The 15,580-nt window shown below is 39.9% G+C and overlaps 1 protein-coding gene across 1 annotated transcript in view; it reads right to left on the bottom strand.

Moving 5' to 3' along the window:
* Nucleotides 1-14,712, bottom strand: part of znf281b (zinc finger protein 281b) — a 35,646-nt gene extending 20,934 nt beyond the window's left edge. The window contains exons 1-5 of the mRNA XM_067244590.1: nt 14,599-14,712; nt 7,250-7,707; nt 6,890-6,997; nt 5,837-5,960; nt 5,563-5,646 (exon numbers count right to left, since the gene is read on the bottom strand). Coding sequence (XP_067100691.1) covers nt 5,563-5,646; nt 5,837-5,960; nt 6,890-6,997; nt 7,250-7,651 — 718 coding nt within the window. The 5' untranslated portion in view covers nt 7,652-7,707; nt 14,599-14,712. The remainder of the gene's footprint in view (nt 1-5,562; nt 5,647-5,836; nt 5,961-6,889; nt 6,998-7,249; nt 7,708-14,598) is intronic.
* Nucleotides 14,713-15,580: the final 868 nt, after the last annotated feature.

Genomic DNA, 15,580 nt, shown 5'->3' with positions numbered 1-15,580 from the left:
AAAAACAATAATACAAGTGATAAACAATTCAAACAAAAATAAAAATCCCAATAAGATCTCTGTTCAAGAGAGAAAACAACTTTAAAAGTAGGAAAACCCTTTTGAGATAAAATTACTTGAATGCTTCGGTAAAAAGGTAGGTTTTAAGCTGTCTTTTAAAAATGTCTATAGTGTTTGCTTCCCTAATATTTATGGGTAATTTGTTCCATAGTTTTGGGACGTAATTGACAAAGGCCGAATAACCAATCTTCTTATGACTGCTTCTGGTGACCTCTAATAGGCCTGCATTTGATGATCACAGTGTTCTAGCTGGTGTGTAGTTTATAAAGGAGTTAGCAATGTAGCTAGGTCCTTATCCGTGTAGAGCTTTGTATGTGAGGAAAAGGACCTTAAAGTCAATTCTGAAGGTAACAGGGAGCCAGTGTAAAGTAGCTAGGACAGGACTAATGTGTTCTCTCCTTTTAGTTTTGGTTAATAATCTGCAGAATTTTGAATGAGCTGTAGTCTTTCAGTGGTTTTCTTGGGAAGACCATTGAAAAGTGCGTTACAGTAGTCCAGCCGGCTGGATATAAAAGCATGAATTAACTTCTCTGCATCATTTTGGTTTATAAATGGTCGTACCTTTGCTATATTCCTCAGGTGAAAGAAAGTGAGTATTTTGGTGAGAGCAGTTTCAGTACTGTGATATTTCCTGAAACCTGACTGCGAGACTTCCAGGATGTTATTTTCGTCAAGAAAATAATTTAATTGGACTAAAACTATCTTTTCCAGTACTTTACTAATAAATGGAAGGTTTGATATTGGTCTGTAATTTGCAAGTAGACTTATCTGTTTCTTTAATAGGGGCTTTACAACAGCTGTTTTGAAGGCATCTGGGAAGACGACAGTTCCAAGGGATGTGTTTATAATCTCTAGCACCGGACCGGAGACACTATCAAACACTCGCTTAAAGAATGTTGTGGGTATAAAATCAATATCTGAGGTTGTGGAGTTAGATTCGCTGACAATTTTGGAAAGTTCACTAAGTGTGATACAGGTAAATGTGCTCATGGTTATGTTGCAGAATCTACTGATGTCAGTTTCGACCCCACTATTAATAATACTCGCTCTGATCAAAGTTATTTTGTTCTTGAAGAACAAAGCAAGCTCTTCACATTTAACTGCTGAGGATGGAGGTGGGGCAGGGACAGTGTTTAGCAAGCTGGTCAATGGTGGAGAAAAGAACTCTTGAATTTCTGGCATTTTCTGTAATAATGTTGGAGAAATATTCTCTCCTTGCTAGACGGATGGTTTTGTTATAGGTGGTTAGTGTATCTTTGTAGATTTGTAATGGATAGTGATCTTTGTTTTCCTCCATTTTCTCTCTGCTGCACGGCATTTTCTTTTCGTTTCACTAAATCTTTTATTTCTCAGCCATGGGGAGGTTCTGCTTGTGCACTTCTTTTTGGTTTTCAGTGGTGCAACAGAGTCTAACACAGATAATAGTGCATCATTGAGGTTCTCTACCATTTCATTCAGAGAGCAATCATGGTTAGTCGGCTCATATAGAGCAAATTGTTCAGAAAATGTCATCATAGCTGTATCGTCTATGGACTAAGAATTCTTTTTTGGTTTTACACATTAAAAAGTATATAACGATGGTCTGAGAGGAGTAGATCAGTTATTGAAATATTATTGATATTTAGTCCAGTTGTTATCACTAGATCTAGTGTGTTTCCGTGCCGGTGTGTTGGGTCTGTTATGTGTTGAATTAGATTGAAACTGTTGAGGAGATTTAAGAGCTCAATAGTTCTTGGGTCTGCTTTTTTATTTACTTGGATATTTAAGTCTCCGTTTAAAACTACTTTGTCATATCTAGTGACACATAGTGATAATAGTTCAGAGAATTCTTGTATGAATATTGGCGAGTGCTTGGGTGGCCGATATACAATAACAAAAAGTATTGATTCGGTTTTGATCTCTATAGCAAGATATTCATATGATGTGAATTCACCTAGCTCAGTGATTTTGCACAACAGTTTAGAGGAAAAATAGCTGCGACTCCTCCACCTTTTTTTGATGTCCTTGAAACTTGGTGAAAGCTGTAATCAGGCGGACACGCTTCTATCAAAGTTGTTGTTGCCGTGTCATTGTTTAGCCAGGTTTCTGTTAGACAGATGCAGTCCAAGTTGTTTTCTTTGACCAGATCATTAACTAGGAATGTTTTGTTATTTAGTGATCTAACATTTAGAAGGGCCAGTTTCATCTGTGGGGTATTAACAGATAAAACAGGGGTAGATAAATCTGTTGGAAGAATATGGATAGTTCTGTGACTTCTAATACTAGTTTCAGGTTTGTAACCATGCATTTTACCATGGCATTTTCTGTTTGTGATGATGACCGGTATGTCCAATGAAATAGCATGGTGGCTGTCCTAGCGTAGCTTTTCTTTGGGAAAGTCTCTGTCACTGAGCTGTTCCATCACAAGGGAATTCATCCAGGGGGTGCAGATCTGTGCAGGGCCCATGTCCTTGCAGGTGGCTGTTTGAATGTCCTGTTCTGTTCCATGGGAGGTTGTTTGGGATGCGTCAGTCAGCTTAGACACAACAGGGATAGGGAGAGAAGCTTGATTTGTGGTCAAGAGCACGTGATTGATGTTTGCTGTTAGTAGCCGAGATCCTCTACGGTTTGGGTGGAGTCCGTCAGCTTGAAAACGGTCTGCACAGTTCCAGAACACATTGAAGTTATCGATAAATCTCAGTTTGTGTGTCAGACAGACAGATGCCAACCATGTGTTGAAAGATAGTAGTCGACTGAAGGCTTATTTTCCTCTGCGAAAGCATGCAATCGGTCCACTGATGAATACATCTTGATATCTGTTAAGTGTGTTCAGTAGCTGGGTGAAATGTTTTTTAAGTATCTCAGTGCCAGTTTTCTTGTGTAGGATATCAAACGAGCCAGTGTGGATGATAATCTTAGGGTTGTTTGGTTTATTGTTGAGGATTGTTTGTACCTCTGAGGACAGTTCCTCGACAGATGTGTTGCTAAGACATATATTTTCTGTCTTTGCCAGTTTAACATGTGCTGTCATGGCATCTCCAATCAAGATAGTGGCCATATGTGGTGTTGTGTTTGCATTTCTAACGTTTGCCTTATCAGTAGCTGCGGAGCCAGTTCTTATCTTATTTGGGTTAGCAATGATAGGACCTTGTGCTAGACCAAGGTTAGACACTGCGTTAGTGCTAGCAGTAGATTCTATAGTGCTAGCAGTGTTAGCTCCTCTAAGTGTTGATGGGCTGTGGGTAGTCTTAGCATACCTTGGATCTTGATAATCCTGTGATATTGTTGTCTGATTAGGCTTGATAGGGGGTCGAACAGCGCCCCGAGTGGTCCGAGAGGGGCTTGGAGTGAAATGGGGGACTCCCGGTCGCAGCAGACGATGATGTGTTGGATTTGCATGTGTGTAGTAGCTACCATCATGGTGTGTCGGCGATCTGGGCCCTTCATGTTTGTTAGCTGCGTGGCTAGCACTCCTGTGCCTCTTCGCCTTGGATTCCACACACAAGGGAGAGAAAGTTCACAGTGGTTCGAAACTGTTTCTGAGTGTGACAGGAGGAGAGGTGATGCGGGAAGAGTTTCTGCCTCGCTTTTTTTTGCTGTTTATCCTTGGTGACAGTCCCATCTCTGATGAAGGTAAAAGCGGCGCTAGGCCTCTTTGGTTTAGCGCCGAGAACAGGCCATGACTCATCCGGTCCAACGGCCGGTGGAGAGAAAGCTGGTTCCAAGGGTGGCTCATTGGCAGGTAGCTTAGCCTCCGGGCTAGGTAGCATGGAATCTATGAAGTCTTCGGTCTCTCTGATATCTAAGAGGGTTCTGACTCTTAGCTCCAGTTCGACTATCCTCTGAGTAAGTTGTTTGCAGTCATTACAAGCCATAGTTCTACAGGGAACAAGCTTTAGTTTGCTTGCCTGTGGTCAGTCTTGGAGGGCAGCCCAAAATTCTTCTGTTCTCCTTGGGCTTCAGTCCTCTCAGGTTGTTCCTTTTTGTAGTATTTGATTTTGAGTAATATCTTCAAAAACTATACAAATGATTGAAACTTCAGAGCATTTCTCTGTGAATAACTAGACAATACGATAGAAGCCAAGCAGGGAAGCAAGCAGGGAAGGTCAGGGGGAGGAGAGGGAAAGAAAATGCGACTGCCTTCGTTGAGAGCGTACTACAGTACGCTAAAGTTTAACTTTAGCGTGGCAAACTAGCAATTTTTTTAAACGTTTCAATTAAGAACATGGTTGCAAATATATATGTACAGGACTGTGTAGAGCACAAAACAAGACTGTCGTAATATTTTTATTAATTATTTAAGCCATAATTACATTTATCAGACTCTCTGGGTGATCTGGCCGCCATTGTTGCCGGTTGCGCAGTATTCACATACCCCTTGGTTTCAAGTAATTTCCCGAAAATACTTTTTAAGGGGTATGTAGCCCTACCCCTCGATCTAAACGAGTATTGGGACAGCCCTTACTCTCACATGAATGCGCAAAAGTAAGGGGCAGGGGTAAGACAGAGAATTGGGATTCGGCCTTGCAACTGTCCCCAAAATAACAATGTGTTCAATTATCTTTACATGATAGATAACAGGTTCCAGCCAGTATAAACAAATATTAGACAGGGTCGCATGAAGAACCATCGATCACATCTCCAAAACTTGATATCTTATTGGTTGGTCCATTTCCTTAGTGTCCGAAATGTGCAAACATCAAAACAGCTAGAATTATGCATTGTTGGAGTACAAATATGACGGACCTGGTGTGCAACAACTCGCAGATATTGTAGCTGGCTTCAAATATAGTAATTGAAGACCAAATTAATTTGCACAAATTATTCAGACGAAATTGAATGCAAATGTTTTGGGCTGAGACATCTCAGCTTTTCCTTCATTTACAAATCTCTCCATCTATATCTTATTGTTATATCACTGCCAGGTACCACAAATGTTATTTTAACGTAAAAGGTTTAATTGTTTGTTTAATTTGAATGTGGTGAACAGGTATTCAATGGAGACCAAAGTATTTTAAAATATTGAAATCAACTGCAGCACCCATATCCATTTATGGCAGTACTCTGTTTGGAAACCCATTCTCTTGGACAGTGGTTCTTAAACCTGTCCTCAAGTACCACCTGTCCTGCATGTTTTAGATGTTTCCCTGCTCCAACACACCTGATTCAAATGCATGTTCGTTACCAGGCTTCCACAGAGCTAGATAATGACCCATTTATTTGAATCAGGTGTGTTGGAGCAGGGAAACATCTAAAACATGCAGGACAGGTGGTACTTGAGGAGAGGTTTGAGAACCACTGCTCTAGGACATGCCCTTACCAATTAGATTACGTTTCCCTTTTTGTTTATTGCTTGTTTACACATTTTGAACTAAAACATTTAGATTTGTACTGTGGTGTAGAGAGGACTACAGGCTTAACCAGAATTTAAATGTATTGTATGTAATGCATGCATTACATTTAAATGCAGCAATTATCTTACTATACAGAGAATTTTAAACCATCGGAAACACTGGAACTCACCACTGTGAATCTTCTCGTGTCGCTGCAGGAGGTACTTCTGAATAAAGCTCATATTACACTGACTGCACCTGAAAGGCCTTTCACCTGTGCGATCAAAAATACAATCACACACTCTCCATGTTAATGATCAGTGTAGACCAACAAAATGCTTTGAAATTGCTTTTTCTTAAAATAAACAAAATTATGAATTCCCAAAATGTGTTACGTCTCCTACCAAATATTTATGAATCATGACAGATATTTTCTTTGTCTTAAAGCACTGAGAGCCTCTCACCTGTGTGAATGAGAACATGTCGGCGCAGGTGGTAGGAGCTGCGGAAAGCAGCATTGCAGTGCTCACATATGTGTGGTTTGGAGTTGGGAGACAGACTGGATCCATCTGCATCCAGCAGCATGGCCTGTAGAGGTGAGATTGTTTCCGACAGAAGACAATGATTTGGTTCATTCAGATCAAATCAAATCGTATTTGTATAGCCGTTTTTACATGCAAGCATGTCACAGAGGGCTTCACATATTCCCATAAAACTACCTGTCAACCAACCTAAACCCTAGAGGAAGACAAGCAAAAACTCCCAGAAAAACTCAAAGATAGTGTTATTTTATTTGTTGTGTTATCGATCGTTGTTGTGTTTATGCTTCTAGAACATAACCTTTTTGAGCCCATGTCCAATTGTATTACATTTAGTCATTTAGCAGACACTCTTAACCAGAGCGACTTACAGTAAGTACAGGGACATTCCCCCGAGGCAAGTAGGGTGAAGTGCCTTGCCTAAGGACACAACGTCATTTGGCACAGCCGGGAATCGAACTGGCAACCTTCTGATTACTAGCCCGACTCCATCACCGCTCAGCCATCTGACTGTTCCCCGTATTAATATTCCACTGTATTAAAGTTCCAAATAATGTTTACAACTCTGCATGCCTTTCGACATGTTTGTAATCCATACAGTAAATGTGGGACGAAAATGGCATTTTCGATTTTTGGCCAAAATAGAAAGATAGATGAGCAGAAAAATGCCCCGCCTCTGTGCACTGTGGTCAAATGTCACGCTTGTTTAATCTAGTCATTATCACAGCACAACCCAGCAAATGGGGATCATGACAGCGGTGTGGAAATAACCATTTCTGAAAAGGACATAACATTTGCAATCTGCAGTGTTTGTTCAACAGAATTTCAACTATTATTACATTTGTAAAGTAGAATTAAAACATTTAAAAAGGGTTTTATTTGTATTTTTAAAGGCAATTTTTTTGTTGTAATTCTTGTTTTTTGCAGAGGGGCATCCGGAAGACACAAAGTATGAAATGTACTAATATGGGATTCTACCTTGGCAGCATCTCCACGTTTCCTTCTTCCTTTTCCTCCTTGTCCATCACTGCTCTTGCGCCTTCTTCCTGAGGTCTCTTTTGGCTCCTTCTCTACTCTTCCAGACATCTGGAGGACAAATCAAACTAAATGTACTTGTATTGCAGCTTACAATATCTATGTGTAATTAATGCACTCTGCTGTTGTGAAGTTGCAAAAGGTGAAAACTTTTAAGGGGACGTAGACTTCATAGAGGCACTGTATTTTTATGACAAATTATGGTATTAATAGTTCACAACATTAAACTATAGTAGGACAACGTTATGGGGTTGGCATCTGTTGTAGAAAAAACAAACAAAAAACTCAGAAGATTCCCCTCACCGGCTCTCCCATGGTCCTCACATTACTGATACTAAGGTCATGGTGAAGCATGTTCTGGTGGCTGCTGCCAAACGACATCTCCAGCATATCACTGCCCTTCCCTGTGCTTCCTCCTCCTCCAGCGTAAAGCGGCAGGCGGTAGTCTAAATCGCTCATCCTTTCCTGCTTTATGCCCATGCTGTGAAGGTAGCCCCCCGATGCCCCATGGTCAGGAGGCGAGTCACGTTCTTTCTTAAGGATCATCTCCTGGGGTAGGTCACTCATGACTGTTTGGGAAGCCAGGCGGGTGAAGCTGGTGACGGGCGGCAGGTGGCTAAACATGAGCATGCCTGGGGAAAAGTTGGGGTCCATGCCTCCACTACGCATAAACTCGTTACCTAGTTTGTCTTGGATGATACTCATGATGATGTTTTTTTAAGGGCTGTCAGATGATCTAAATAGGGCTGTAAGGGAATATCCTGAAAGAGAAGCAAGAGAACATAGTATGATTAGTGACGAGAACGATAAACTGACAAATGCCTTTAATGAATACAGTTTTATTGCAAGTTCTCTTCCATGCTATTCTCCACTAAACTTGTTGACAAGAAAAGTGGAAAGAGCCATGGAAATACTTCGGTTTGAGGCAGATGACAAGGCGAACATCGTGTATCACCAAAACCCAAACCAAAAAGGTGCTATTGAAATTTACAGACTGAAGGAGGAAACACATCACACTTACTAATTAAATATGTTTTTGTTTAATTAAAGCACCTGAAAGACAGACACCCAGATAATTCAAGGAGTTAAAGGGCAGGGTAGTTACATTTAGCAAAAATAGCAATTTTAGCTTGAGTTTGAAAGTATTCAACCAAAATATCCCACTGCCTCCCTTCAAAGCCACTCCCCCAAAACACATGAACACTGCCTGACTACTGCCGGAGGACAACAGGGGGGTATTCGTCGTAGCTTGCTAAGCGGTTTGGCGAGCTAATTTTCAGGCCAAGATTTAAAAAACGCCCCTCTTTTTGGTTCGTGGAAGCAACTTTCGATAAATCACCATAGTAACATATCAATTAGCACTAACCTGCTCCAGAGCAGGCTAATGTAAGTGTAGCTGGATAAGCTTGCCACACCCCCGGAAAATAACATGGCAGCTCCCTTTTTGAGAGACCCAGTTGACCAAGGAGCTATATTTTAGTTCGATTAGCTTTCCATACCAATAGAATTCTTCGTGATTGCCAAGATCCTTTATTTCACACGGATGAGTTCTTGTTTGAGCGATATCGATTCAGCCGACAAGGACTCATTTATTTGCAAGACCTTCTCGGGCCGTACATTGCAAATATCACACGCCGCAGCAAGCTTTATGCTTTATTATGAGCTTATACTGCTGTATGTGAATATGTAACGCTATGTTTTAGGAAATGTCTTGTCTTATCTGTTGTGCCTGTGCTTTTTATGTTTCACTGTGGGAGAGTGGGAAACGTCATATCGATTCCTTTTTATGTCTTGACATGTGAAGAAATTGACAATAAAGCTACTTGAAACTTTAACTGTGCTTCAGACTCTGCATAGCCTTGAGGTTTTTTGCGTCAGTTATAGGCTAAATTTTTATACAGTATAGGCGATGCAGAAAACATTGGCAAAGCCGCAGCATGCGTTGCTGTAAGAAAAGTGTACTTGGCGCTTAACCAGCTGATGAATCAATTCATCATATTCCCTGACCATGTCCCAGTCAATGAAATCAAAGAGGGATTTACACATAGGCCTACATGCATATACACATATATAGTACATGATACAAGCGCAGTAGCCTACATATATCCTCATAAGTGTCTATGAATTGGTATCGATTGGATACTCTTTGGCCTTGTTTTTATCTAGCCTACTTATTCTGAAAGAGTTGAGATCATTATTTTCGCTTGCAAGATCTCATTCGATTATTAATTTCCATTAAGCCTACTGCCAGCAGGCACATTTAAAGAAATGTGATCTGATTGATTGGGGTAATGAGGCACTTAAGATGAGCCTATACATTTCCCCAAAACGTTCGCATTTAGCTTAGCGGCAATTTTTTGCAAAGCTGCTTGTCTTGCTCTGGCAGCGGTTTGACTTAGCCATGATAATATGCTTATTGTCTTCATAGAGACTCATTATAATAGTTTGCTCGGATGGCGAGAATAGCCTATCACCGCTCTCTCTTTCGTCTTTTCCGCCATCATACCGTTAGAAAATCACGGTTTTGGTGATCGACCTTTCCTGCCTTTTGAAGTAGGACATGCACGTGCAATTTCCCTGATAAGTTTAGCCTGATTGAAATTAACCACATGATTTGGATGCGGATCAGCTGTTGACAAACCGATATTTGCTGTTCTCACTCATGTCAACGGGCTAAAGGGACAATTGATTAACTTAGCTTTAACCCTTATGACGAACGGGGCCCAGGCAAGTAGCAAGTCCAATAATTGCATTCTCTCATATCAGTTTCAGGCTCAAATGAAAAACTTCTGTTTTGCTCCGTCCACTTCCGGATTAAGCCACGCCCATTCCGAGTATGGATACAGATCATTAAGTTGGTTGAACAGATGTGTGTGTGTGTGTGTGTGTGTGTGTAAAATATATATATATCACAAACACAGATAATGGTGTACTTGCTCATCCCTATAATTTATATTATTTTACTGTCAGATCATTTGATTTACTGATTGCCATCAGGATGAGAAGTTTGTCAACAAATATGAAAAAAAGTGTTTCCCAAAAACATGAAGCGCCAAGCAGGGGTAATTTGACCCCAGCGAAGAAATTGAAATGAAAAACTAGAGCGGGTACAATTACTGGGGAAGTGTGGGGTGTGCTTGTGGGGTGTGCTTGCGCGGTGTGCTTGCATCGGTTGCAGATCGGTCTGTTTTGGGGTGAAATTTGACACTTATTGCTAGGGATGTAACAATATATTGAGGTACAATGCATCGCGGTGCAAAAATTTTATAATATGTATCATAAAGTCATGGCAATTTTTTGTTGTTGATATGACATCCGTTTTATCCTATTGGTTGAGTTATCAACACGCAACCTCTTGCACCTGCGTCCCACGTGCACACAGCATTGAGCATTCATAGCTTGAACTGGGCAATAGCCTAGCAGGGCAAATGAGTAAACTTAAACTGAAATAGAAGATGCCCCGTCCGACGTCTGGCAGTATTTTAGTTTTACAGTCATTTTGTCTCATTTAAAATGGTACCACAACGACAAAGTAACAACCAGTAAGTAACCAAAACAAACAAACCCAAATTTGAAAGCCGTTTATGTTGAGTTTCTTACTTGAACAGAACTGGGGTTTTTTTATTTTTTTTTACTGCTTTAAGAAGCTCTGTTTACTAATTTCTTGTAAAACATCAGTTTTGTTGTTCAGTGACACAAAAATTAACACACGAAACATAGTTACTTAACATACAGAAAATTTAATAAAATCCAGAAATATCGCACATTCTTGAAGTTGTTAAATTTCTGTAAATGTTTTCGGGTTCAACATATCAAGATACAAATAGAATCGTGAGCTGACTATCGTTACACCCCTATTGATACTTAATATTTATGAAGATGGCATAGATTAAAAGGCATGCATTGGTTGCTGCTCATTTACACTTACTATTAAGATTAAAAGAGTGAAGTGTAGAATGAAACACCATTCCCTTAGTGCAATATGGAATGGTGATAGGCTATGTTGCAGCCTCACAGAGTTGAAACCGTTGCATCAAAACGAGGAAATTGGGCAATCCTGTGTAAAAGGGTCCTAACCTATATCTACCAAAGATGTCACTGGCAGCATCTTAGCTGGAATCGCGATTCAAACATTACCCTCTGCAAACATAAAACATTCCCCCAAAAAACTTAAATAAGCTTGAAATGTACTTCTGGAAAACTGGCTAAAAAAACAAGTGTACAAGAAGTGATCATTATGTGTTATGTGGGTCATGTGCACGCCCAAACGGAATACGCGGGCGCAAACCCCTACAACCAGCTGATGCTCAATGCTGTGTGCACGTGGGACGCAGGTGCAAGAGGTTGCGTGTTGATAACTCAACCAATAGGATAAAAGGTGAGGGAATCGGGCTAGTAATCCGATGGTTGCCAGTTCGATTCCCGGTCATGCCAACTGACGTTGTGTCCTTGGGCAAGGCACTTCACCCTACTTGCCTCGGGGGAATGTCCCTGTACTTACTGTAAGTCGCTCTGGATAAGAGCGTCTGCTAAATGACTAAATGTAAATGATCCAGCCAGAGTGTTAGGGAAATCGTTATGTTTTGTTACGCGTTTCTGGATTCTTTTTGTTGTTGTTTTTTTTTATATATATATCGGCCGATATACCGGAACATCAGATTTTTTAATCACCAGATATTTGTATCGGTCGTAAAAATCCTTTATCGGTCGGGCTCGACTAGTTACCTAAAACGATTATTCAAATTAATTCTATGAAGTGCATTAGCTTCACTACACGGGCGTTTGTGTGAAGACTGGTAAGCACAATTCTTATGTCATGACATAGTGGAAACAATCATTTTGAGCACAAATATAATGTTTTATTTTTTGCTTGCTCGCTCTTTGTGAAGTCCCTATCTACACTCACATCAAACCAATACTAGGACCAAGGTTTGGGCTAAGCCCCTAATGTTCACAACGTCTGACTACACCCCTGCCTACCACCACAAATAGAATCAATCATTCCGTGGGAAAAACTGAAACAATAGCGTTACCTACTTCAACTTAATTTATAGCCTATGGTTACATGACAACTCGCTCCTCCGATGCTGAAAATAGTTACGTCGTCAGAGCCGCTTGTAATTACGATTTTAAAATGTATAATTAGCTGATGTTAGCTATCTAGATGTAAGTGAGGAGACTGACCTAGAGCGAAAGACTGAACTAACTTTGTTAGCAGTCATACAATGTGTCCGGGAAATGACTTGTTGTCTTGAACACAGGCACGTGTGAGTGACTGAAAGAGCGTGCCCATGTACCGTGGGGGGACAGAGGGGGTGATTGACTGGGAATGAGAGATGCTTTGCAAAAGCAATGGTGCAAAACACAACGTTAGACATAAAATGAGAAAGTGTACCAACATTTTTGATTCATTTTGAGACCTTATGAAACTATGTCAAGGGAGAAATTAGACTATGGTGGGCCACCACGGTCTAGCCAATGAATGGGAAACACTGTCACACATACTGGAAGCTTCTTCACCCTGAAAGTGTAGGGTTATTTTGCAGTGTAGCCCGCTTTACTTAAAGGATCAGACTGCTAGATTGAATAAACAACTAGCCCATTCATCATGTTACTATTTAGAGCAATATGACTTGCTTTCAACAAGTCAGTCAATGTATTTACATGTTGACGTTTTCTGTTCTCTGAATACATTTCGGAATAAGAAAGAAGAATTATAAGAATGTCAATGTTCTATGTAGGCCAGTTAATATGAGAAAATACAAAAAATACAAAAATACAAAAACTGACCTTTCAGGTGGGCATACAGCCTTAGGTCAGCTTTTCTTGAAGCCTTAATAATCATTAACTACCCAATCTCCAAATATTATTGGTAACCAAGTTTCCATTAGCATTAGCCTATTCTGGATTATTTGAGGGCCACATTTTCCAAAATGTTGTAGATGCTTATGGATCTGCTACTTTCCTATGAAGTCCTGCTGTAGTTCTTACCAAATAAACTGTACACGTTTTTTTAATTATCTAAAAACATGTTTTATGAAACTATATCTAAAAATAATTATATACTTCCACAATACAGCTCCTATTCATAAAAAATAAATAAACACTAAGTGCCCAATATTTAAACTATTAATAAAACAGGATTAGGCTGCAGGTTAGTGTGGCCATAGCAATTAATCATAGTAACTGTTTTTTCTAGATCCTGAAAATAGGCATAACTAGAAAGTTGGTTATGGCTGCGCAATACGAATTGGATATCTTTTAACACTCATTGGAAAACAACATCATCACAAACTATACCGTTTACGTTACAAATCACGTGCAAGATACGACATTTTGTATCACATGCAACTTGTCATGATGTAGGCAAACACTAATCTGCATAATGAAATGGTTCTTTAAAAATTAACCAGCACCACGTTTTGAAAATATACAAGACGTTACAATACGTTGTTTTTAGTTTTTTAATAAACCAGTTTTGGACGATTGCTCTTTATTCATGTTTCTAGTTTAACATAGAGCTAGCTCTAGCTTTACATTACTAGGCTAACGTTAGACTACTACGACTGAACTGATATGAATCGCTTAACAACCTAAATCAATACCCAACCATTCACACAAGGGTTTCACATCTTTTTATGGGGGTGGCCTTTTTTGCAATCTTGAGTAGTTAGCTACCTCCTGCATGTTTCCTCTGGTCAACACAGGCAAAATTAGACTAGAGTTACAGTGAGAAAAGTACAACATACGCGTTTATCGTTCAGCGTTAAAGTACTCAGCATGTGCTAGCTATCTTATGCTAACAAGCAGGGTATAAAAAGAAACAACGTAGACTAGCACTAAGTAATTGGGCATGCTCTTTAAATTACCCAACACAGACGTGCAACGGTGCAGCTAGCTAATGTCGTACATGTATTGACTATCGCCACTACCAGCTGGCAAGCTAGCTCGACATTCGCAATCAATCTAGCACTATTCAGTGCTATTCAATCTAGCACTATTGTGGCTCAGGTAATTTGATGCTCAACGTATTATTAGCAAATGCTTGAAAATACAAGCATTTGGGGCACAGACATAACGTGCTAGCATGAGCAAGTCACCCAATTTGCTGAAAAACTATTTCATAAAAAGGCATAACTAAACTAATTACTGTACCCAATTTTACGCGAAACTAACAGAATCGTATAATACAGACGACGAATGACTTACTCCATTTCTTAAAATGAGACTAACGTTAGCTGGCTAACAAGTTAGCTACGCACTACTAGCGCGCTCTATTTATAAAAGGTGAGATGGTATCCTTTAGCTAGAGCTAGATTAATCTCAATAACAATGTTTATAATTTCTAGCCAACGTTAATCATGCATCAAAACCTCCCCAAAAGGTTTAACACATTTTAGATACATGTGCCATGTATTTATTGCACGCAGACTCTCACACAGGACTCCACCTTGGCTATAACTTAGCTAACGTTACAGATAGCAGCTAGCTAGCTCAGTAGCCTGCTCGATCCTCGCATTGTGGACGCAAGACAACAATGATGCTGGCTTCCCTCGCCTGCTGATTCAAATTTCTTGTAATTTCTACAGGGGATATCTCGACATATTTAAACAATTAATCAAACATGTAGCTATTTTTAACATTATACTTACATGCACATGACCGCGGTTGGCGTTAAACGTTTATATCGTGTTCCCCTTTTCGCTCCTTGGAGGTTTTAATGCCAAAACATTGTTCTCTTGCGACCGCTGCTTTCTTCCATCTTGGTCTCGCGCGGGGAATTATGGGTCTAATAGTGGACGGGTCGTGAGAGGAGACAGACGAGTTTTCCACAGTCTTGTATGCCGTGATCGAGTTCAGTCCGTTGGCCTGTAGGTACTGGGCTGTGATACAGACTGTTTGGTAGCTTGTAACCAGTGTTTGTAACAATTGCAATAACAATACTCATCAATAATGCACATGAACAGCCACACCAAAGGAAATGTGGAACACACAATGAAAAGATTATTGAGAGGTGCTGGATAAAAAAAAGAGGTTCAAAGACCATGGGGCACCTGATAAAAATATTTGGGTCTTGCTTTTTTTATTAACACAACACTCAAGAGATCACAACACCACTAATATTTAACATAATCTCTAAGCGTGTAACCTAGGCTATATCACGTAGTTAGGTTAATTTGGATAATGCCAGCTAATTAGTAAAGTGTCCATCAACAATTTCAATTATTTGTTTGTATTTGCATTTGCGAAAAGATCTATGTCCATTGTGAACTATATGTGAGATACATGAAATTAGTAATTGGTTTAAATGACCTGACCACTAAACAAATCTTTCTTACTGGAACACATTGTGTCTGGATGAGCTTTGTTGTAATAAATAATAATTTGCTGCTCCAAACCCTGTCTTGGTGTATTTTTGTGATGGATGTGGCATTGTATATGAACAAACCAGGTAAAATATTTGCTTATCTATATAAACCTGCCCAGCCATTGTGTGTGGCAGAGTATCTTCTTGGTGAGCAGAGCGGGAATCACTCCTGTACACTGAGAAACAGCTATCCGTCAAATGAATAATCAGAATCAGAATCAGAATCAGAAAGGGATTTATTCGCCATGAAAGTTTGCACAGACAAG

Source organism: Osmerus mordax, chromosome 10, assembly GCF_038355195.1.
Source record: "Osmerus mordax isolate fOsmMor3 chromosome 10, fOsmMor3.pri, whole genome shotgun sequence".
In the NCBI taxonomy this organism is placed as follows: Eukaryota; Metazoa; Chordata; class Actinopteri; order Osmeriformes; family Osmeridae; genus Osmerus; species Osmerus mordax.
Note: the sequence above shows the minus strand (reverse complement) of the source record. Positions and strands in the feature narration are given on the sequence as shown.